This window comes from Chlorocebus sabaeus, chromosome 8, assembly GCF_047675955.1.
Source record: "Chlorocebus sabaeus isolate Y175 chromosome 8, mChlSab1.0.hap1, whole genome shotgun sequence".
In the NCBI taxonomy this organism is placed as follows: domain Eukaryota; kingdom Metazoa; phylum Chordata; class Mammalia; order Primates; family Cercopithecidae; genus Chlorocebus; species Chlorocebus sabaeus.
In genome coordinates this window covers 146,992,064-147,013,855 of record NC_132911.1, presented here as the reverse complement: position 1 = coordinate 147,013,855, position 21,792 = coordinate 146,992,064, and the positions used below count along the sequence as shown (strand labels likewise).

The window sequence follows — 21,792 nt, the reverse complement described above, 5'->3', positions numbered from 1 at the left end:
CCCCCAACCTCCAGAGCTGGGCTTGCCAGGAGGGGATGCCCTGGGGAGGGGGACCTTGGCAGGGAGCCCTGTGGAGCCTCATTGTGTTAGTGCGTTGCGAGCCCTCCCCCATGCCCAACAGGAACCCTTCCCTGAAAACCCCTGAGGCTTCTGGCTTCAGGGCCTCCCCTCCCCTCCTCCACCCTGCCCGGCTTCCTCCACCCTGCCTGATCCTCTGTGGGTGGCGGTCCTGCGCCCTGCTGCGGTGCCTCTCCACTGGCTGCACTGCTGGCCCCCCTCTACCCAGCTCCTGGGAGGCAGGGCTGTCCTTTAAGCAGCCAGGTCCTTTATTTAGCAAATGAAACAGTCCCATGGAGAGGTTCCGGAGGATTCTAGACCGACTCTGAAGGGACCCATCTGGGGAGAGGCCCTAGAGCCTGGGAGAGGCACGTTGCCTTTCCCTTTCCCGCTTAGCCGGGCTTGGCGGGATCCGTGACTCAGCTGCTGTCGGAGGGTAGGGGCATGGGCGGGTGCACAGGCATGGGGCTGAGGTCCAGGGGGTTGCCTCCCTCTGCAGGCCTTGTTTTCCTCCCCCGGGAGGTGGAGGCCACACGGCCCACCTGCTGGGAGCCACAGGGAGGAGCCACCATGGGAGGGGGGAAGAGGCTCACACTGGGCCTGGCCCAGGAGAGTGACACGTCCTGTCTCCATCTTTAGGTGGGAGGAGGAGAAGCGTGAAGACGGGGTGAAGTGGAGACAGCTGGAGCACAAGGGCCCGTACTTCGCACCCCCATACGAGCCCCTTCCCGATGGAGTGTGTTTCTTCTATGACGGTGAGGACGCAGAGAGCGGCTCCTCCCCGGCCTGTGCTTGGCTCCCTGGGCGTGGGCTCCCAATGGGCATCCGGCTCGCTCCCTCAGCCCCGCTGCAGGCTTCTGGCTATGAGCGCTCTGTGCCCTCTTCTTGCAGGTGATGCGGGGGCTGCTGACCGACTGACCTGTGCTCAGGGGTAGCAGCTCAGGAGGGCAGCAGCTCAGGGGCTCCTGTCCCCGCCTTTCCTGCTGAGCCTGCACTGGCTGTGCCTGTTGTGTCCAGGACCCGCTGGGCAAGGCCCACCCTGCCTCCCCCCTCCCTCCCCCCTCCCTCCCCCCTCCCTCCCCCCTCCCTCCCCCCTCCCCTGCACCACTGTGTTCCCTGTGTGTTCTGAGTATACACAGTATGCACACTGCGTGTACACACGTGGATCACAGAACGGTCACTTGATCCCAGCTTGTGATTCTCAGCAAGAAGCGGAGCTCGTGATCCACATGAGCGCTGAGCCACCCTCAGAGGCAGGACCCGGGGGGCTCTGGGTCAGCAGGGCTCAAGGGCAGGAGGGGGAGGTGGGCCCTCCTGTGGGCCCCCTGCTGTGTCACATGCACACCTGAGTTTGCTGAGCTCCTTTGATGCAAGTTTTTGTTCAAAGCCTGTTTCTCCGAAGCTGGACTGGAGATTCCACAGGGACAGAGGTTCTAGCTGTGTCTGTGGGGGCTGCCCACGGGAGGCCATGGGGCCTTACTGAGCGTCTCGCGCTGTGCCCCTGGCGCAGTGTAGCAGCCGCCTCGCCCGCCCCACAGCGGCCCTGCAGGACCTCCCTGGCCAGGAGGGACGTGGCGGATGAGGACTACCTGTGCAGGGCCATGGCAGGCAGTCCGGGGAGCAGTGGTGTCACGTGGGGCCCAGTGGGGCCGAGCCTCCACAGAGGGGCAGCGGGAACTGAGCCCCTCGGGCCTGTGCTGCTGGCCTCTGGGCCTCTCGTCCTCTGTCCTGAGAGGCTAGTTATCAGGAATACCTTCTCTTCCTTGTTACCAAATGATTATGCCTTTATTTCTCTAAAATTTTCTTATGAAAACTTCAGACACGCAGTTGGAAGAATTCCTGGTGAACACCCTCATTCCCACCAGGAGCCTCTCGCTCTGCTCGCCTGGCCCCAGCTCACCCCCTGCATCTCTAAACCATACCGATCTTAGAAGAAAACGCAGGGAATGGTGGGACAGAAGCTGGCAGAGTTTTACAAGGTTACACTTACAGTTATTCAGTTTTCTGCTTTGAAGCATTAACTTTTATTTTGTTTCCGTAATTTTGTAGAGGTTGGTGTGTTTTAAAATTGTACATGTTCCATTTTCATGTAATATAAATGTAGTAGCAAAGTAAAGTGCTAAAGGAGAAGAAATCAGTAGCACCTGAAATCTGCAGCATTTTCACCACCCACTCCAAGATCACTGTGGTCGTCACCTCCACGCAGGGTCATTGTCGTTTGTCATGTAGAACATGCTGCTGAACTTACAGAATAAGGCCTAGCTTCTTGCTCTTGGTATAGTATGCACGAAAGCGTAGTTTAAAGCAATGAAGTCATGTCAGCTGGAGGCCAAGCCTGTGGCCACTCTCTCATGTGATGTGTCTTTTGATGCCTGCAGGAAAGCCCATGAGATTGAGCATGAAAGCGGAGGAGGTTGCCACTTTTTATGGGAAGATGTTGGATCATGAATACACAACAAAGGAGGTTTTCCGGAAGAACTTCTTTAATGACTGGCGAAAGGTAAGTACCCTGGGCGGCCGCCACAGCTGTCCTGGACCTGGCTGGCCAGGCCCCTGCAGTTCTGCAGTGCTGCCTCTGGACGCCCCTTGCAAGTTCCCGGTGGCCGCTGCGTGGCCACTCGCTTCGAGCTCCTGGGCTCAAGCCATCCTCCTGTCTTGGCCTCCTGAGTAGCTGGGACCATAGGCGGTGCCAGTGTGCCCGGCCTAGTGCCCCGCAGACCTTTCCCTTCTCAGGCAGGCCGTGGGTGTGTAGCCGGATTGGTGGTAGCCTGACTCCATGGACTGCTGAAAGGACAGGGGTCTGGCATATAAGAGGGAGAGTGGAGGAGGCCACTGCCGTTTCCCAGCCCCCGGGAAGACAGGTTTGGTGAGAAGCTCTTTGGTGGGGAGGGTGCTCCCTCAAGGTTTTTTCCTTGCTCATTTTCAGGGTGACTGCCCTTCGCCCATGGCCTGACTGGTTTCATGTGTGTGCCGTGGGCTTTGTGCCCTGGGGGTTTCTGTCGGCACCACACCTGCAAGACTCGCCCCTGACTTGCTGTCCCACGGCTTCTGCCTGGCTCTGGCCAGGTCCCGTTTCCTGCGTCGTGTGACTCGTGCTAGTCCATTTCCCTGTTCATGGGGGTTTGATTAATTCCTGTTTTTGGCCTTTGCATGTGTAAAGCTGCCATGAACATTCCCACAGGACTTAGGGGTGAAGTTGTTGGGTCATGGGCTACATGTGGTCCAGCTTACTGGAAACGCCAGGCTGAACTGTCCACACGCCTGGCACGGGTGTGAGGCGCCTCTCTAGTGGGCACGAGGTGACACCTCACCGTGGGTATGGTTTGCATTTCCCTAATGAGAAGTGATATTAAGCATCTTTTGGTGTACCGATGTGTCATTTCAGTATTTTCGTTTGTGAACTTTTGTCTGTTTAAAAAATTGAGTTGCTTGCATATTCCTCGCTAATTTATCGGAGTTCTGAAAATGCATTTTGGATACAGCTTCTTTGCCAGTTGCACGTGCTGTGATATCATCTCCCAGACTTTGCCTTTTCGTTTCTCAGTGAGGTCTCCAAGCAGAAAATGTTAACTTAGTTATTGAGTTTATCAGCCTCTTTTATGGTGAGTACTTTTGTGTCCTGTTTTAAGTCCATTATCAGAAATAGGATTTGCAAAACTTTTTCATGGTGTTTGTAGTTTATATTTGCATTCTCTTAACAATGTCTTTGGAAGGTCAGGAGTTTGGAATACTGACTAGGTCCCGTGTATCATGTTTTGTCACAGGTTGTGCTTTTGTTGTTTTGTCTAAGAAATATGCTTAATTCAGCAGCACAAAGATTTCCTCCTATGTTTTTCCTAGAAGTCTTGGTTTTAGGTTTCCATTGAGGTCGGCTTAGTTTAGGTGGAACTCTGAGTTAATTTTGGTTACTGTGTGGGGTAGAGGCCGAGGCTCGTGCTTTGCATGTGGGTGTCTGACTGTCCCGAGCCAGCTGCTGGAGCCTGTGCTTCCTTGTGCCCTGTGTGGGCTCTGCTTCTGGACCCTCTTCCTCTGTCCTGATGCCACCCCTCTGCCTGTCACCACAGCTTGGTGAGGTGGCACCAGCTGCCCGGTGTCCTCACTCCCCGCCCCGGTCAGCACTTCTAGTCACTAGCAGAGCTAGGAAGGGAGGCAGTGTCGCAAGGCAGCGGAACAGGAATGGGCGGTCGATCTGAGGGCCCCGGGAGACACAGGGACGGACCCTGAGCCCGCGGTTGTGGCCGAGCAGGGCTCCGTCCAGCACAGATGGTGTTGCACCTGAGCTCCTCGGCAGAGGCGGGTCGTCCCCATCCTACAGTGAGACACGGTTTAGCAGCAGCTCCTGAGGTCTCACACGCCTGAGTGGCCGAGCCTGGACTGGTACCGTGAGCTGGTGCCCGCAAGCCTGGGCTTTTGGCCATGGGCTGTACAGAGTTTTTGTTGTGTAGGAAATGAGAGGAGAAACAGTTGCCTGTGACCTGCAGCTCTCCCTCAGGTCAGCGTCTCCTGTTCCCGTGTCCTGGCTTCTCCTGGGCAGTAGTTTTCGTGTGAGTGTGATCAGTGTGCACGTAATGTTTTCCCCACTCGGTATTTTATCCTGCTTAGTCTCCACACGGGTAGATCATCATCAAACTGTTTTCTGCTGTGGTTTCTAATTCACCTTCAAACTGAATCCCCAGCGCCACAGGACAGAAGTAGGGCCTTCAGGAGCTGATTGGGCTGTGAGGTCACTGCCTTGCTGCAGCCCTTAGGATTAATTTAGGGCCTTAGGGCAGGGCTGGGTGGAATTAGCTGGGCCCCTTCTGTCCTTCTGTCCCCCCTCCACTGCGTGAGGACAGCCTTCAGGGCACCCTCTCAGAAGCAGGGACTGGGTCCTCCACAGACGTCAAATGCTGGGGCCCTGATCCCGGCCTTCCAGCCCCCAGAGCTGTGACTGTGGTTTATCACTGACTCGTCCCCGGGATTTCGTTGCAGCAGCACATGTGGACTGAGACTTTGGCCTCCTGAATCCCATCATGTTCACCAAATGAGCTCCCCATCATTTATCCCGCTCTGTCCGGTCATGGCGTTTCTGCTGTTGCCCTTAGTGCCATCGTCATCCTCGTTTTCATACTGGAGAGTTTATTTAGGATGGATCTCAAAGTGGAATTACTGAGTCAGGTTTTAGCCAGTTTTACTCCTGACTTGTTGTGAAGTTGCTTTTGGAGAACTGTGCCCTCGGCTGCTCCACCCACTCCACCCCTGCAACAACAGACCCAGCTCTAACTGTGGGGTCTGCGGGGAGGGGCTCTGTTCACGGGACCGCAGGACTGCACAGGTTCTGCCCGTCGCACGCACGCCTCCGTCAGACATGGTGAGTGCGTGTCTGTGGTTTGTGCAGGAAATGACAGTGGAAGAGAGGGAAGTCATCAAGAGCCTGGACAAGTGTGACTTCACGGAGATCCATAGATACTTTGTGGACAAGGCCGCAGCCCGGAAAGTCCTGACCAGGGAGGAGAAGCAGGTTGGGCTGACTCGAGCGTTGTGTGACCCGAAGTGGCCCCTGGGAATGAGAGGCCAGCCTGGCCCAAAGGCTGAGAAAGGCCTGTGGCCTTAGAGAAGCCCCTTCTCACAGAGCTGCTCTTGGCTCGGCAGCCTTCGCACCCCTGTGTGTGCTGAAGTGTCGTTCTGCTTCCCCAGAGCACATGTGAGAGTAAACCCAGTTTGAAATGGATGAGTAATTTACCATCATTGATAAAGGGTGGGTTCCCAGACGGGTTGTGGGCTGAGGGCGGGGCTTGTGCAGGCCAGTCGGCTTCTCGCTGTTCTGTGCCATGCGTCTCCCTACATCTAACAGGAACCTGCCGTGTGGTGATCTCCACGTGGCCTTCTCAGGGATTCCCTTAGCCCTCGTCCTCCATGGCGGGCAGCCACGCTCCCTCCACCTGGCTTTACTGCTCAGGCCTAAAACAGCTGAAGCCTGCGCAGGGGCCGGGGCGTCCAGACCATGGGGTGGTTGGGCCGTGGCTCCTGGTGCCCCCTGTGTGCCCACCTGCACTGTCCCTTGCCCCTGCGACCTCCATGGATTATGAAGGGCTTTGAGGGCCCAGCCGAGTTAGTCAGAGCAGGGTGGTCCCGGGTGAGCAACAAGGGACTGAGGCCTGTCTTCTTCTCCTCACTGCTAATGTCTACTGACTGTTTTATTAACTCAGAAGCTAAAAGAAGAGGCAGAAAAACTTCAGCAAGAGTTCGGCTACTGTATTTTAGATGGTCACCGAGAAAAAATAGGCAATTTCAAGACTGAGCCGCCTGGCTTGTTCCGTGGCCGTGGCGACCATCCCAAGATGGGGATGTTGAAGAGGAGGGTCATGCCGGAGGATGTGGTCATCAACTGCAGCAGGTGCGTGGCCGGGCGGGCAGCAGGCAGGTGCTGGATCCCTGCCACCTGGATGAGTCTGGCTTTTCTTCACCTACTGGGAGAGGGAGGCACACCGAGAAACCATTCCTGTGGAGCTCAGCCTGCGGGTGTGGCCGGGCAAGGGCGGCCCTCCCAGGGTGCTTACCACGGGGTCAGAAGTCCTCGCCTTGCTGTGGCTGAGACTTTCTCCCGCCAAGGACACCCCCGTGTGGTTTTCATATCCCACACCATCTGGACAGCCCAGTAGCATTAGGTGTTTTGAACTTGTTGGAGGGACATTCCAAGTGGTGGAGAGGGGACTGCTGGGCCGCGTGTTGTACCGTGTGACCGCAGTGTGGAGTAGGGACCCTGCCTGCAGGACCTCCAATGGCCAGGCTGTGCTGTGTGGAGCAGGGCACTCTTCGTCCCAGTTGGTGCTGAGAGGTTCGAACAGTGCGATCCCTTGCTTGGGTGGCCGCCTAGCCTCCTGGTGCACCGTGGCCTTCCTATGTGTGCAGAGGGCAGATTGAGCGGCTGCTTTTGTCTGAGCTGCCAGGCAGGCCACCTCTGATGCCAGACTCGGTCAGGAGCCATGCCACTACCATGGCCACCAAGTGGGGTGGTTGACTAGAGCAGCTCCTTTTGCTTGCATTCCAGAGAATAAGGTCTCCAAGTTATGTTTGTGTCATTGTTCTGCTGCAGGGACTCGAAGATCCCCGAGCCGCCGGCGGGGCACCAGTGGAAGGAGGTGCGCTCCGATAACACTGTCATGTGGCTGGCAGCGTGGACCGAGAGCATTCAGAACTCCGTCAAGTACGTCATGCTGAACCCTTGCTCGAAGCTGAAGGTGAGCGCAGGGCTTGGCAGGGTGTTTCCTCCCCGGGAGGTCTCCCTTAGGACGCTGGCAGGGAGGTGTGTAAGCCGGGCACCGGCAGAGGCTTCTGAGATGGGCTGGGAGTCGGCCAGCCTGCGCTGAGGTCATGCTGTGCCAGCAGCCACAAGCCCCAAAGACAGGAGTGGACGTGGGTGCTCACTGCCAGCATCACCCAGCTGGATTTGCTGCCCCAGCCCCTGACCACTCCACCATCGAGTGGAGAAGCACGAGGTTTGGGGCAGGGAGAGTTGACAACCTCCTCCATTATTTAACAGGAATACGAATGTTTTCTTTCCTGTTATTTTTTTTCATTTAGGGAGAGAAAGCTTGGCAGAAGTTTGAAACAGCTCGACGCCTGCGGGGATTTGTGGACGAGATCCGCTCCCAGTACCGGGCTGATTGGAAGTCTCAGGAAATGAAGACGAGACAGCGGGCGGTGGCCCTGTATTTCATCGATAAGGTACGCGGCCTTCTCGCCTCCTGGGGCTCCTCATCCTGGCTCTCCTGGCGAGGACACCCAGTTAGATGGCACAGTGTGGCGATGTGGGCCTGTGTGTGGGGTGGAACCGCAGTCTGATGGAGGTGTGTGTGCCTGTGCACGTGTGTGTGGGTGTGAATGTGTGTAGGGTGTGCATGTGCATTGTGTGGTGTGTGTGCACCTGTGTGTGGCATGCCTGTATGTGGTGTGCACGTGTGTGGTGTGCGTGTGTACTGTGCATGTGTGTGGCGTGCGTGTGTGTGGTGTGCCTGTGTGTGGTGTGCCTGTGTGTGGTGTGCATGTGTGTGGCGTGCATGTGTGTGGCGTGCCTGTGTGTGGTGTGCATGTGTGTGGTGTATGTGTGTGTGGTGTACGTGTGTACTGTGCATGTGTGTGGCGTGCACCTGTGTGTGGTGTGCATGTGTGTGTACTGTGCGTGTGTGTGGTGTGCGTGTGTGTGGTGTGCCTGTGTGTGCTGTGCGTGTGTGGTGTGCGTGTGTGTGGTGTGCGTGTGGTGTGCACCTGTGTGTGGTGTGCGTGTGTGGTGTGCATGTGTGTGCTGTGCGTGTGTGGTGTGCGTGTGTGTGGTGTGCGTGTGTGGTGTGCGTGTGTGTGGTGTGCACCTGTGTGTGGTGTGCATGTGTGGCATGCATGTGTGTGGTGTGCGTGTGTGTGGTGTGCGTGTGTGTGGTGTGCGTGTGTGGTGTGCATGTGTGTGGTGTGCGTGTGTGTGGTGTGCGTGTGTGTGGTGTGCGTGTGTGTGGTGTGCGTGTGTGTGGTGTGCATGTGTGTGGTGTGCGTGTGGTGTGCACCTGTGTGTGGTGTGCCTGTGTGTGGTGTGCATGTGTGTGGTGTGCGTGTGTGTGGTGTGCGTGTATGTGGTGTGCGTGTGGTGTGCACCTGTGTGTGGTGTGCGTGTGTGTGGTGTGCGTGTGTGTGGTGTGCGTGTGGTGTGCGTGTGTGTGGTGTGCGTGTATGTGGTGTGCGTGTGGTGTGCACCTGTGTGTGGTGTGCATGTGTGTGGTGTGCGTGTGGTGTGCACCTGTGTGTGGTGTGCCTGTGTGTGGTGTGCACCTGTGTGTGGTGTGCCTGTGTGTGGCGTGCCTGTGTGTGCTATGCGTGTGTGGTGTGCGTGTGTGTGGTGTGCGTGTGGTGTGCACCTGTGTGTGGTGTGCCTGTGTGGCATGCATGTGTGTGGCGTGCCTGTGTGTGGCGTGCCTGTGTGGCATGCATGTGTGTGGCGTGCCTGTGTGTGGCGTGCCTGTGTGTGGCGTGCATGTGTGTGGTGTGCCTGTGTGTACTGTGGCTGTGTGTGGCGTGCATGTGTAGTGTGCATGTGTGGTGTGCATGTGTGTACTGTGCCTGTGTGTGTTGTGCCTGTGTGTGGCGTGCCTGTGTGTGGTGTGTGTGTGGTGTGTGTGTGGTGTGTGTGTGGTGTGCCTGTGTGTGGTGTGTGTGTGGTGTGCGTGTGTGTGGTGTGCGTGTGTGTACTGTGCGTGTGTGTGGCGTGCGTGTGGCGTGCGTGTGTGTGGCGTGCGTGTGGCGTGCGTGTGTACTGTGCCTGTGTGTACTGTGCATGTGTGTGGTGTGCATGTGTGTGACGTGCATGTGTGTGACGTGCCTGTGTGTGGCATGCATGTGTGTGGTGTGCCTGTGTGTGGTGTGCCTGTGTGGTGTGCATGTGTGTGGTGTGCATGTGTGTACTGTGCATGTGTGTGGTGTGCATGTGTGTACTGTGCCTGTGTGTGGCGTGCATGTGTGTGGCGTGCCTGTGTGTGGCGTGCCTGTGTGTGGCGTGCCTGTGTGGTGTGTGTGTACTGTGCATGTGTGTACTGTGCATGTGTGTACTGTGCATGTGTGTGGTGTGCATGTGTGGTGTGCGTGTGTGGTGTGCGTGTGTGTACTGTGCGTGTGTGGCGTGTGTGTGGCGTCCGTGTGTGTGGTGTGCATGTGTGGTGTGCATGTGTGTGCTGTGTGTGGCGTGTGTGTGTGTGGCGTGCGTGTGTGTGGCGGCGTGCGTGTGTGGCGTGCATGTGTGTGGCGTGCATGTGTGTACTGTGCATGTGTGTGGTGTGCATGTGTGTACTGTGCATGTGTGTGGTGTGCGTGTGTGTGGTGTGCGTGTGTGTGGTGTGCGTGTGTGTACTGTGCGTGTGTGTGGCGTGCGTGTGTGTGGCGTGCGTGTGTGTGGCGTGCGTGTTTGGTGTGCGTGTGTGTGGTGTGCGTGTGTGTGGTGTGCGTGTGTGTACTGTGCGTGTGTGTGGCGTGCGTGTGTGTGGCGTGCGTGTGTGGCGTGCGTGTGTGGTGTGCATGTGTGTACTGTGCGTGTGGTGTGCGTGTGGTGTGCATGTGTGTGGTGTGCGTGTGTGTACTGTGTGTGTGTGGCGTGCGTGTGTGTGGCGTGTGTGTGGCGTGTGTGTGGCGTGCATGTGTGTGGCGTGCATGTGTGTGGCGTGCATGTGTGGCGTGTGTGTGTGTGGCGTGCGTGTGTGGTGTGCATGTGTGTACTGTGCATGTGTGTGGCGTGCATGTGTGTGTACTGTGCGTGTGTGTGGCGTGCGTGTGTGTGGCGTGCGTGTTTGGTGTGCGTGTGTGTGGTGTGCGTGTGTGTACTGTGTGTGGCGTGCGTGTGTGTGGCGTGCGTGTTTGGTGTGCGTGTGTGTGGTGTGCGTGTGTGTACTGTGTGTGTGGCGTGCGTGTGTGTGGCGTGTGTGTGGCGTGTGTGTGGCGTGTGTGTGGCGTGCGTGTGTGGCGTGCATGTGTGTGGCGTGCATGTGTGTGGCGTGCATGTGTGGCGTGCGTGTGTGTGGCGTGCGTGTGTGGCGTGCGTGTGTGTGGCGTGCGTGTGGCGTGCGTGTGTGTACTGTGCGTGTGTGTGGCGTGCGTGTGTGTGGCGTGCGTGTGTGGTGTGCATGTGTGTACTGTGCATGTGTGTGGCGTGCATCTGTGATGTGCCTGTGTGTGGCGTGCCTGTGTGTGGCGTGCCTGTGTGTGGCGTGCATGTGCATGCCCCACCCACTTTGTTCCCCACCAAATAGCTGGCGCTGAGAGCGGGAAATGAGAAGGAGGACGGTGAGGCGGCCGACACCGTAGGCTGCTGTTCCCTCCGCGTGGAGCACGTCCAGCTGCATCCGGAGGCTGACGGCTGCCAGCACGTGGTGGAATTTGACTTCCTGGGGAAGGACTCCATCCGCTACTACAACAGAGTCTCGGTGGAGAAGCCTGTGAGTGCCCTGGCGGCCGGCTGCTCCTCCCTACGTGACACGTATTTGCTCTGGATGTCTTTGGGGTTGTGCCGGAGCTGCCGTGGGGTCTGTGGCCCATTTGCCACGTCCTGTCTGCTGGGTGAGGCCCGCTGTGCTGGGGCTGATGAGGGTGAGGGTGAAGGAGAGGCTATGCCCCATGGTAGACCCAAGGAGTCACAAGGGAGCTGGTTGGGGGCTGAGCAGGGTGCCTCTGTCACACCAGCTTTGTCTCCTGCCCCCCCGGCCGGAGCATCTCCCAGGGCTGCTGGAGGAAGGCACTGCAGACCCAGTGGTTTAACAACAGACATTTATTGTCACTCAGTCCTGGGGGCCAGAGTCCGAGTCAAGGTGCTGGCAGAGCTGCACTCTCCCCACACTCGGGGAGGATCCTCCTGCCTTCCCAGCATCCGGTGGGACCGCGGATCCTGGGTGTCCTTGGTCTGAGGCTGCCTCTCGCTGCGTCTCTGCCTCTGTGTCTTCTCACAAGGACGCTGTCGTATTGGAGTTAGGGCCCACCCCACTCTTTCTATGCGTTCGTTGTAACAGTCTCTAAAGACCCTATTTTTACATAAGGTCACATTCTGGCCTGGCATGGTGGTGCACTCCTGTAATTCCAGTGCTGTGGGAGGCTGAGGGGGGAGGATCACTTGAGCCCAGGAGTTTGAGACCACCTGGGCAACATAATGAGACCCTGTCTCTAAAATAATAATTAAAAAAACAGCCGGGCACGGTGGCTCACGCCTGTAATCCCAGCACTTTGGGAGGCCGAGGTGGGCGGATCACAAGGTCAGGAGATCGAGACCATCCTGGTCAACATGGTGAAACTCCGTCTCTACTAAAAATACAATAAATTAACCGGGCGTGGTGGTGGGTGCCTGTAGTCCCAGCTGCTTGGGAGGCTGAGGCAGGAGAATGGCGTGAACCCGGGAGGCAGAGCTTGCAGTGAACCGAGATCGTGCCACTGCACTCCAGCCTGGGCGACAGCAAGACTCTGTCTCAAAATAAATAAATAAAAATTAGCTGCGCATGATGGTGCATGCTTGTGGTCCCAGTTACTCCAGAGGCTGAGGTGGGAGGATTGCCTGAGCCTGGGAGGTTGAGGCTGTGGTGAGCCTTGATTGCTCCACTGCACTCCTGCCTGGGTGACAAAATGAGACCCTGTTTTGTTGTTTTTTTTTTTGAGACAGAGTCTTGTGCTGTTGCCCAGGCTGGAGTGCAGTGGTGCAATCTCGGCTCACTGCAACCTCCGCCTCCTGGGTTAAAGCAATTCTCCTGCCCAAGTAGCTGGGACTACAGGCGCCGCCACCATGCTCAGCTAATTTTTGTATTCTTAGTAGAGACAGGATTTCACCATGTTGGCCAGGCTGGTGTTGAACTCTTGACCTTGTGATCCACCTGCCTTAACCTCCCAAAGTGCTGGGATTACAGGCGTGAGCCACTGCGGCTGGCCGAGACCCGGTCTTAAAAAAATAAAAATAAAAAAAAGGTACATTCTGAGGTTCTGGTGAGGACACGAATTTGGGGGACACTTTTCATCCCAGTACACCTGGGAGGGGCTGCCACCATGCCCGCTTTCCTCTGCTGCAGGGGCTATGGGCAGGACTTAAGCCTGTGGCTGCCCACCACCCCCACAGCCCCTCGCTCCACTAGCATCGATGCCCAGAGGAATGAGTGTGGTTGGGAAGGGCTGGGTAAATCTCTGGTCTCCAGACTGGCTTGAAGGAAGATTGGAGTTTGGGGAGCATTCTCACCTTTAAATGGCTGTCCTGAAGAGTGATGATATCCCCTCTCTGGGTGGGCACCACATTGCAGTGACGTTGGACAGATCCACGCACGACCTCCCTGCACCTCACAAGCACAAATGTGACTCAGGCCGGGCGCAAGGCCCATGCCTGTAGTCCAGACACCTTGGGAGGGCTAGGTGAGAGGATCGCTGGAGCCCAGGAGTTGGAGACTGCAGTGAGCTATGATCGTGCCACTGCACTCCAGTCCAGGTGACAGAGCCAGATCTAGTCTCCAAAAATTCAACAACAACAACAAAAAAGTAATGTGAGCCCACTGTGGGATGGAGTGGAGCCGTTCAAAACCAGAAATGGAGTAATGTGAGCCCACTGTGGGATGGAGTGGAGCCATTCAAAACCAGAAATGGCAGCAGAGTAACAGGAGTCCCTGGCAGGGCCAGGCCTCAGGCAGTCTGGTCAGGAAGTCAGTCCTAAGGGATGAGTTAATTGGAGGTAGGAGACAAAAGCCAACACACAAAAGGAAGAGGCGAGGGGGCGCTCACTGCAGCGCCCCTGCCACGGTGAAGCGTCGGCTGCGGTGCAGGCCTGGACGGGGAGTCGCACTCCGTCCAGACAGGACTAGCCGGCCATTTACAGTGCTGTTGAGGGGAGCACTCGGTAATGGAATGCGTGTGGTGTAAAGAAAAGGCGGGACGTAAAGCCTCGTCAGCATCAGCGGTATGAAACCAAACGTGTGTGGAGGAGGATGAGGGAAGAAGCCGGAAGTCGGGAGCTGTGGGCGGGGGCTTCCCGCCGTGTCCCGGTGCCTGTGGGTTTGTAGAATGGGGTTCATCAGCTGTGTACAAGGATGGTAAGGGGGTCAGCTGGGGGTATGGGGCCTCCTGCCTGTGTCTGGTGAGGGAGGGCTGCCATGCCAGTGCTGGAGAGAGCAGTGCAGACGCCACAGCAACCTCCTCGCTGGAGCCGATGCCCAGCGCTCAGGGAGGAGGACCAGCAGGTGAAACCAAGGGGAGGGCAGGCACGGGCGCAGGTGCAGGCTGGTGTTTCCTCGGAGCAGAGTTGGTCTCGTCAGAAGGGAATGAGTGTCCTCTCCCCAAAGGGACTGGTGGAGGGAGGTTGGACACGGGCACCCCAAAGGTCCTGAGGTCCTGTGATGTCAGATGAGTGTCCCACATTACAAGGGTGTGGGGTCACCTGGTGGAAATCCGGCATGGATGGAAGGAGGAGCTGGGGACTCTGGGCCACCTGCCGCGGTCACCCAGGGGAACTAACTGCAGGGCAGGAGTTGCACCCACCTCCTGAGCACACCGCCCGTACACGTGTTAGCGGTGACGGCCGCATTGGAGGGCAGGGACCGTGTCGGGGGAGGATGCCGACAGGTGACAGCGATGCTGCTCGGGCCGCCTTCCTCAGGGAAGCCTCCCGTGGGCTTCCAGGCTCTGCGTAGATGCCCTTCATGCCCTCCCTTGATTCGGGTTTCTTCTGTCCTCTGAAATTCCTTCTTCCTCCTTCAGGTGTACAAGAACTTACAGCTCTTTATGAAGAACAAGGACCCCCAGGACGACCTCTTCGACAGGCTCACCGTAAGCCGGCTCGTGTTTCCTCAGCAGTAGGCGGTGGCAGGACCCGACGAGAGGGTGTGGCTGCTGAGTCTGGCTCCATCTCTCATAGCAAGGCCCAGGGTTTGGCCTGACCCGATGGCTGAAATGCCCTTTCCTTTCCGTGGGAGGCTGGGATGGCCCCACAAAACCACGTAATTATTGAGACCATTTCCTCCCCAGACGACCATCCTGAACAAATACCTCCACGAGCTGATGGACGGGCTGACGGCCAAGGTGTTCCGGACCTACAACGCCTCCGTCACTCTGCAGGAGCAGCTGCGGGCCCTGACACGTGGTGAGCAGGCCCCGCACCCACACTCAGGCCAGGGAGCGTGGCCCTTGCCCCAGGCAGGGCTCCCCTGCTGGCCCTTGTTGAGTGAGCCTCGGGGTGGGGCCGCTTCTTTGGGACATGGGCTGAGGCTGTGGGCTGGCTGCTTGGCAGCCTGGGTGGCTGCAGTCCTGGGGAGGAGGAGGGAAGTGCTGGTCCTCGGGACCCCAGGCATCCCAGCCATGTGCTCCCTGCGGGGAGCCCCTGCTGCTGAGTCCTACCCTGGCCCCCGTGGCCAGGCCTGGTGTTGTTCCTCAGCTCCTCCTCAGGGTTCTTCCTTGAAGGCCCAGGAAGCCTCTGCAGTTTCCGGTGGTTCTGCCCCTCCCGCCCTCAGCTGTCTGAGCACCCTGACCTCTGGGCCTCTGTCTGCAGCCCCTGCCTCAGCTTCTGCTCTTAGAGCTTAGAGCTTCGAGCTTCTGCTCTTAGTCCCCTGCCATCAACCTGGGGATGCCGTCTGAGCTCGGCGAGGGCCTCTCCTCCCTCTGCCCTTGGCGCTGCCCCTGCTCCGTGATGTCCAGGCTGCTCCGTGGTGATGTCCGGGCTGCTCCGTGATGTCCGGGCAGATCAGACGCACAGACTCGTCCAGGGGGTGCCTCCCACCCCGGTGCCCTCCGTATTCCCCAAGCAGGGCTTCCTGGAGGAGGCACCGAGTCCAGGCACTCAGGGGCGCTGACACTCGGCATGTGTTTTGTGTGCACCTATGGGCCTCAGAGGCCGGTGCTGTGCTGCCCTGGGGACACCCTTGGGAGCTGAGGCAGCGTTGGGCTGTGGGATGTGAAGGAGCTAGCTGGCATCCAGGTGAGAGCCCCAGCAGAGATGCTCCCTCCACCGAGGGAGGCAGGAGATTCTGGGTGAGGACATAGGGGCCGAGGCTGGGCCTGGGAGAGGAAATGAAGGTGCTGGGCCCCCTGCGGACGCACTTCCACAGCTGGGTGGGCTGTGCAGGAGGGGCGTGAAGGAGTGGCCGCTCCAGCAGGTGCCAGTGCTTACGTTCTCTGAATCTCGTTCCTGACTGGAAAATGGAGACCACATGGTACCTTGAGGGGATGTTGCCAGGGAAAGCCAGGTGCTGAGGACTTGTGACAGGCAGGGCCCTGCAGACTCACCTGTCCAGGTGGCTGGGCCTCCTTCTTGCTACAGGGCTTTGGAAGGCCTGGGTGGTGCTACCTGTGCTGTGGCCACACCCGAGGCCTTGTTGTGGTTAAAGACGCTGGGCCCTGCTCTCGGGGCCACCTCAGAGGGTCACTGACCCTCGGCCCTCACTCTCCCCATCCCATTGGGTGCCTGTGTGAGTGGAAGGGGCTGTGCTGTGTGGCGCGTTAAGTCCGACTCAGGGCAGACAGGGAGGGCGGCCGCCCCGTGGGTGCTGCTTCTGACAGCCCGTGCCTCTCAGCTGAGGACAGCATAGCAGCCAAGATCTTATCCTACAACCGAGCCAACCGAGCCGTGGCCATTCTCTGCAACCATCAGCGAGCGACCTCCAGCACGTTCGAGAAGTCGATACAGAATCTCCAGACCAAGGTAGCAGCTCCCAGGAGAGCCCCCAGCCCAGCCCTCCAGGGACCCCTCCCCGATTCCCGGAGCCTCGGCACAGGCCGGGGAGCCAGCCGCGGTGGGCATGGAGGGTGTGGGAGGGTGTGGGCGCAGCGGCTGGTGCAGGACGGGGAGGGGCAGCCCTGTCTGGACCCTTTCCCTGCAGATCCAGGCGAAGAAGGAGCAGGTGGCTGAGGCCAGGGCAGAGCTGAGGAAGGCCAGGGCCGAGCACAAAGCCCAAGGGGATGGCAAGTCCAGGAGGTGAGCACCCGTGACCTCAGACGCCTTCTCCTGGGGCCCTGTCCCAAACCAGATGTGGCAGCTTTGGACCCGCCTTCCCAAGGCCAGTTTTGGTTTCCTCTTCAATTGTTATTTTGTGATTTTTTATTTTTATAAAAATCTCCCAGGTTCAAGTGATTCTCCTACCTCAGCCTCCCAAGTAGCTGGGATTACAGGCGTGTACCACCATGCCCGGTTAATTCCTTTATTTAGTAGAAACGGGGTTTCTCCATGTTGGCCAGGCTGGTCAAACTCCTGGCCTCAAGTGATCCTCCTGACTCGGCATCTCAAATGCTGGGATTACAGGCCTGAGCCACTGCACCTGGCCAACTTTGTGATTTTTCAAAATACAAACTCTATGCCTTGTGGACAAGAGTGGGACATACGGAGCCGTGGGAGGAGAAGACCCTGGCCGCTGAGGTTTGTGCTTGTCTTTGTGGGGTCAGGAAATGAGAAGAAGGTGCCAGACTCTTCTCCAGGGCGGTGGCACCATCCCCTCCTCACCAGCAGCACGTGAGGGCCCCGACTCCTCTGTCCCGGCGCCACTGTAGGGTCAGTTTTCCGTGTGTCGATCAGAGCCCAGTGGGTGTGAAGTGGGTCAGATCGCGGGTGCTCTTGGCAGGTGCTTGTTGCCCGTTTCTGTATCGTCTCTGGAGAATGACTGCTCAGATCCTCTGTCCATGTTTTGGTCAGGTGGTCATTACTGACTTGGCAGAGCTCGTCCATGTTTCTCCCACTCTTGGGTTGTCTTTGTTCTTTCTTTTTTTTCTTTTCCTTTGGAGACAGAGTGTTGCTCTGTCGCCCAGGCTGGCGTACAATGGTGTGATCTCGGCTCGCTGCAATCTCTGCCTCCTGGGTTCAAGCAATTTTCCTGCCTCAGGCTCCTGAGTAGCTGGGATTATAGGCGCCACCACCATGCCCAGCTAATTATTTGTATTTTAGTAGAGACAGGCTTTCACCATGTTGCCCAGGCTGGTCTTGAACGCCTGAGCTCAGGCAGTCTGCCCGCCTCGGCCTCCAAAATGCTGGGATTACAGGCATGAGTCACCATGCCCACCCCTCCCCCACTTCTTTTTTTTTGAGATGGAGTCTTGCTCTGTCGCCGAGGCTAGAGTGCAGTGGCGCCATCTTGCCTCACTGCAACCTCTGCCTCCTGGGTTCAAGCAATTCTCCTGCCTCAGCCTCCCTAGTAGCTGGGACTACAGACACACACCACTACACCTGGCTAATTTTGTAATTCAGTAGAGATGGGGTTTCACCATATCAGTCAGGCTGGTCTTGAACTCCTGACCTCAGGTGATCCACCCACCTCGGCCTCCCAAAGTGCTGGGATTACAGGCATGAGCCACAATGCCCGGCAATGTCTTTGTTCTTTCTTGTTGGTATCCTGTGACACATTTTAAGATTAGAATGAGTCCAGTTTATCTGTGTTTTTTTTTTTTCTTTTGTAGCTTATTTTTGTGTCACGTCTGAGAAGGCTTTGCCTAACCCAAGGCCCTGAAGATAGATTTCTCTGTTTTCTCCTAAGAGGTTTATAGGTTTACTCTTACATTTGGGTCATTGGTTCTGAGTTAATTTTTGTGTGTGATCTGAGGGAAGGGCCCAGGGTCATCCTCTTGTATGTGGACAGCCAGATGTCTCAGCTTCCTAAGTAGCTGGGACCACAGGTGTGAACCGCCACACCTGGCTAATTTTTACACTAAGAAAATTTTTGTATGTTGCCCAAGCTACTCTTGAACTCCTGGCTTTAAGCAATCCTGCCTTGGCCTCCCAGAGCTCTGAGATTACAAGTATGAGCCACCATGCCTGGCCCTTAGGACTGTATCTATAAAGGCCATATTGTATGCAAACAGAGATAGTTTTACTTCTTTTCCAATCATATGCCTTTTATTTCATATTTTTGCATTATGGACCTAGTAGGAATCTCCAGTACACCGGACATGAGTGGGGCATCCTTGCCTTGTTCCTGATACTGGGGGCAAAATTCTCATGCTTTTATCACGGAATATGATGTTAACTGTAGGTTTTTCACAGAAGCTGTTTGTCAAGTTAACAAAATTTACTTCTATTCCTAGTTTGTTGAGGTCTTTTTTAATCATGAAGAGCACTGGATTTTGTCAAATGGTTTTTCTGCACCTGTTGAGATCTTGTTTTTGTCCCTTCCTTATATTGATAGGATGTATTATACTAATTGATTATCAGATATGAAACCATCCTTGCATTCCTGGGATAAATCCTACTTGATCCTATTGTGTAATCATTTTTGTCCATTGCTGGATTCAGTTTGCTGATATTTTGTTGAGGTTTTTGCTTCTGTATTCATGAGCATGTTAGTCTATAGTTTTCTTATGATGTCATTGATTTTGGTATCAGGTAATGCTGGTAATGAGTTGAATAATATTTAATATAATATCTAATATTTCATGAAAGTTTATGAAAAATTGGTGCCTTTTTAAAGAGAGAGAGTCTTGCTGTGTTGCTCAGGCTGGTCTTGAACTCCTGGGCTCAAGCAATCCTCCCACCTCAGCTTCCCAAATAGCCGAGACTATAGGCTTGCACTGCTGTGTGTGGCTAGGGTCAGTTTGTTAAATGAATTCACTGGTGAAACCATCTAGGCCTGGGGTTTTCTTTGGGAGAAGTTTAAAGTTACTGATACAATCACATGTTCTAGTTCTCATATTTTCTATACTTCGTGAGTCAGTTCTGGTGGTTTGTATCTTTCTGGGAATTTGTTTAGTCTAGGGTGTCTTAACTGGCCGGTGCCCAGTTATTCACAGTATTCCCATATTATCTTTTTTCTTTCTTTGTGATGTTCCCTCTTTCATTCATTCCTCATTATTGTGGCTGTGGTTCTTTTTTTTTTTTTTTTTTTTTGAGATGGAGTCTCGCTCTGTTACCCAGGCTGGAGTGCAATGGTGCCATCTTGGCTCACCACAACCTCCGCCTCCTGGGTTCAAGCAATTCTTCTGCCTCAGCCTCCTGAGTAGCTGGGATTATAGGTGCACACCACCACGCCTGGCTAATTTTTGTATTTTTAGTAGGGACAGAGTTTCACCATGTTAGCCAGGATGGTCAATCTCCTGACCTCGTGATCCGCCCGCCTCGACCTCCCAAAGTGCTGGGATTACAGGTGTGAGCCACTGTTCCTGGCATGGCTGTGGTTCTTAAAGGGTAAAACTTTTCTCTTCAGGACGAGCATCCTGAGATGCAGGGGTCTGTTTTTAATAGTGGCATGTGTGAAGGAAATGTCCATTGGATCAAAGGGTATTCAGTGAAAAATAAGGCTGTGACCCACCCCTGACCTGTCCCCAGAGGCAGCTGCTGTGAAATTTCTTTAGCATTTCCTGGCCAGGCACGGTGGCTCACACCTGTAATCCCAACACTCTGGGAGGCCGAGGCAGGCAGATCACTTGAGGTTGGGAGTTTGAGACCATCATGGCCAACATGGTGAAATCCCATCTCTACTAAAAATACAAAAAAAAAAAGAAACAAAAAAACTTAGCCGGGCGTGGTGGCACATGCCTGTAGTCCCAGCTACTCAGGAGGCAGGAGAATCACTTGAACCTGGGAGACAGAGGTTCCAGTGAGCCGAGATTGTGCCACTGCACTGCAGCCTGGGTGACAAAGTGAGACTCCGTCTCAAAAAAAAAAAAAAAAAAAGACAAAAGAAATTTCTTAAGCATTTCCAGAAGGACTGTGTGTGCATGCTGGCTCTCCCTCTGTTTTCCCTCCTTTTTTTCACATAAACAGCAGCCCCTCATGTGCCCCTCTGCCCTTGGGGATGTGACTCATGCTGGGAAGGCACTTCCTAGGGCCTATGCTTCTGGCTCGGCGGGCTGCACCCTTCTCGGCCGTATTTCTGCAGGTGCAAGTGTCTTTCCACACATGTTTGAGTGTGTTTGTGGCAAAAATTCCTAGAAGAGTTGGGGTCAAAGGTTGTGTGCATGGGTGATGTTGTGGCATTGGAGGGTACAAGTAATGTGGAAGGGGCGTCTCTGTGTTGAAATTTGCTTTCCCTAAGGGGTCAGGAAGGAGGGCTGAGCGGCTTCCTGGAAGTGAAAGGGCATTTGTGTTTGCTTTCTCGGGCCTAGTCTCGCTGCCTCCTCGTCCTGTTTGGGCCGGCCTCGGTCTGTTGTGTCGAGCATCTCACCCTCCTTTGAGTCAGGTGCTGACGGGCTGCTCACCCTCCTGCGAGTCAGGTCCTGATGGGCTGCTCATCCTCTGCCCAGGGTGCTCCTCTGTATCTGACTTGGCAGGTGGGGTGGGGCTGGGCTTCAGCCTTTGATCCTGGCTGGTCTTTTGCTGTGATGGCTGACGACAGTGCTAAGGACGGGGCTGCACCGGGAGGGAAGGTGGCAGGGCTGGAGAAGTGCCGGTCTCCTCAGGTGGCACTAGTCCAGCGCGGGGCCTCGCAGCCTCTTCTCTTGCCAGTGTCCTGGAGAAGAAGAGGCGGCTCCTGGAGAAGCTGCAGGAGCAGCTGGCGTGGCTGAGTGTGCAGGCCACAGACAAGGAGGAGAACAAGCAGGTGGCTCTCAGCACGTCCAAGCTCAACTACCTGGACCCCAGGATCAGCATTGCCTGGTACGTGTGCCTGTGGCCTCCGGGAGGCCTGGGTTTTCCAGAAGCCTCTGTTCAGTCCCAGCATTGCTCCTGTCCCCTGGGGTCAGCGCAGGCCCTCCCTGTGACAGGGACCCCTGATGCTGCGTCCTGTGTCATCAGTTCTCCCTGCCCTGAACGTTGGGATGGACAGGGTGAGGTGGGGGTGCTGACAGTGGCCTGGGACTCGGCGTCATCAGCAGGGCCTGTGGAGCTCAGCCTGCCCACTGGGAGTGTAAGGTGGCTGGGCGCCCTGCTCAGTGGACACCTGGGCCACAGCAGGTTGTCTTTGACACCTCGCTGATGCTCCAGGGTGGCGGCATGTGTGGGGTGGGGCAGGCCTAGAGGAGCAGGCCCCAGCTACCCCAGCCGGCTCTGGTGACCCTGCCGCATGGAGGACGCTCGCCCTTCCCCAGTGCCCTGACCTGGCCTTCAAGGTGGGTGAGTTGCCCGCTTGCCCGGGCTGACACTGCCTCCCACAGGTGCAAGCGATTCAGGGTGCCAGTGGAGAAGATCTACAGCAAAACACAGCGGGAGAGGTTCGCCTGGGCTCTCGCCATGGCAGGAGAAGACTTTGAATTCTAATGACGAGCTGTGTCTGTGTTGAAACTTCTTTTGTGTATGTGGTTTTTTTTTTCACTATTAAAGCAGTATTGGGGAATTTTGTACAATAAAATGTTGTGTGA

At 56.2% G+C, this 21,792-nt stretch overlaps 1 protein-coding gene across 23 annotated transcripts in view; it reads left to right on the top strand.

Annotated features, from left to right (window-relative positions):
* The window catches only part of TOP1MT (DNA topoisomerase I mitochondrial), a 53,011-nt gene that overhangs the window by 24,364 nt on the left and 6,855 nt on the right, over nt 1–21,792 (top strand). For 7 of the 23 annotated variants that reach the window (XM_073018449.1, XM_073018462.1, XM_073018459.1 and 4 more), the window contains 12 exons: nt 697–812; nt 2,436–2,557; nt 5,435–5,557; nt 6,246–6,433; nt 7,133–7,277; nt 7,621–7,764; nt 10,821–11,006; nt 14,284–14,352; nt 14,551–14,665; nt 16,092–16,219; nt 16,398–16,492; nt 20,942–21,526. In XM_073018449.1, the coding sequence (XP_072874550.1) occupies nt 697–812; nt 2,436–2,557; nt 5,435–5,557; nt 6,246–6,433; nt 7,133–7,277; nt 7,621–7,764; nt 10,821–11,006; nt 14,284–14,352; nt 14,551–14,665; nt 16,092–16,219; nt 16,398–16,492; nt 20,942–21,410 (1,900 nt within the window). In that variant the 3' untranslated portion in view covers nt 21,411–21,526. Of the gene's footprint in view, nt 1–696; nt 813–1,164; nt 2,037–2,435; nt 2,558–5,434; nt 5,558–6,245; nt 6,434–7,132; nt 7,278–7,620; nt 7,765–10,820; nt 11,007–14,283; nt 14,353–14,550; nt 14,666–16,091; nt 16,220–16,397; nt 16,493–16,816; nt 16,931–20,260; nt 21,527–21,588; nt 21,783–21,792 lie in introns of those variants that run through there. The other 16 variants (XR_012093783.1, XR_012093784.1, XM_073018455.1 and 13 more) reach the window with 12 other exon arrangements.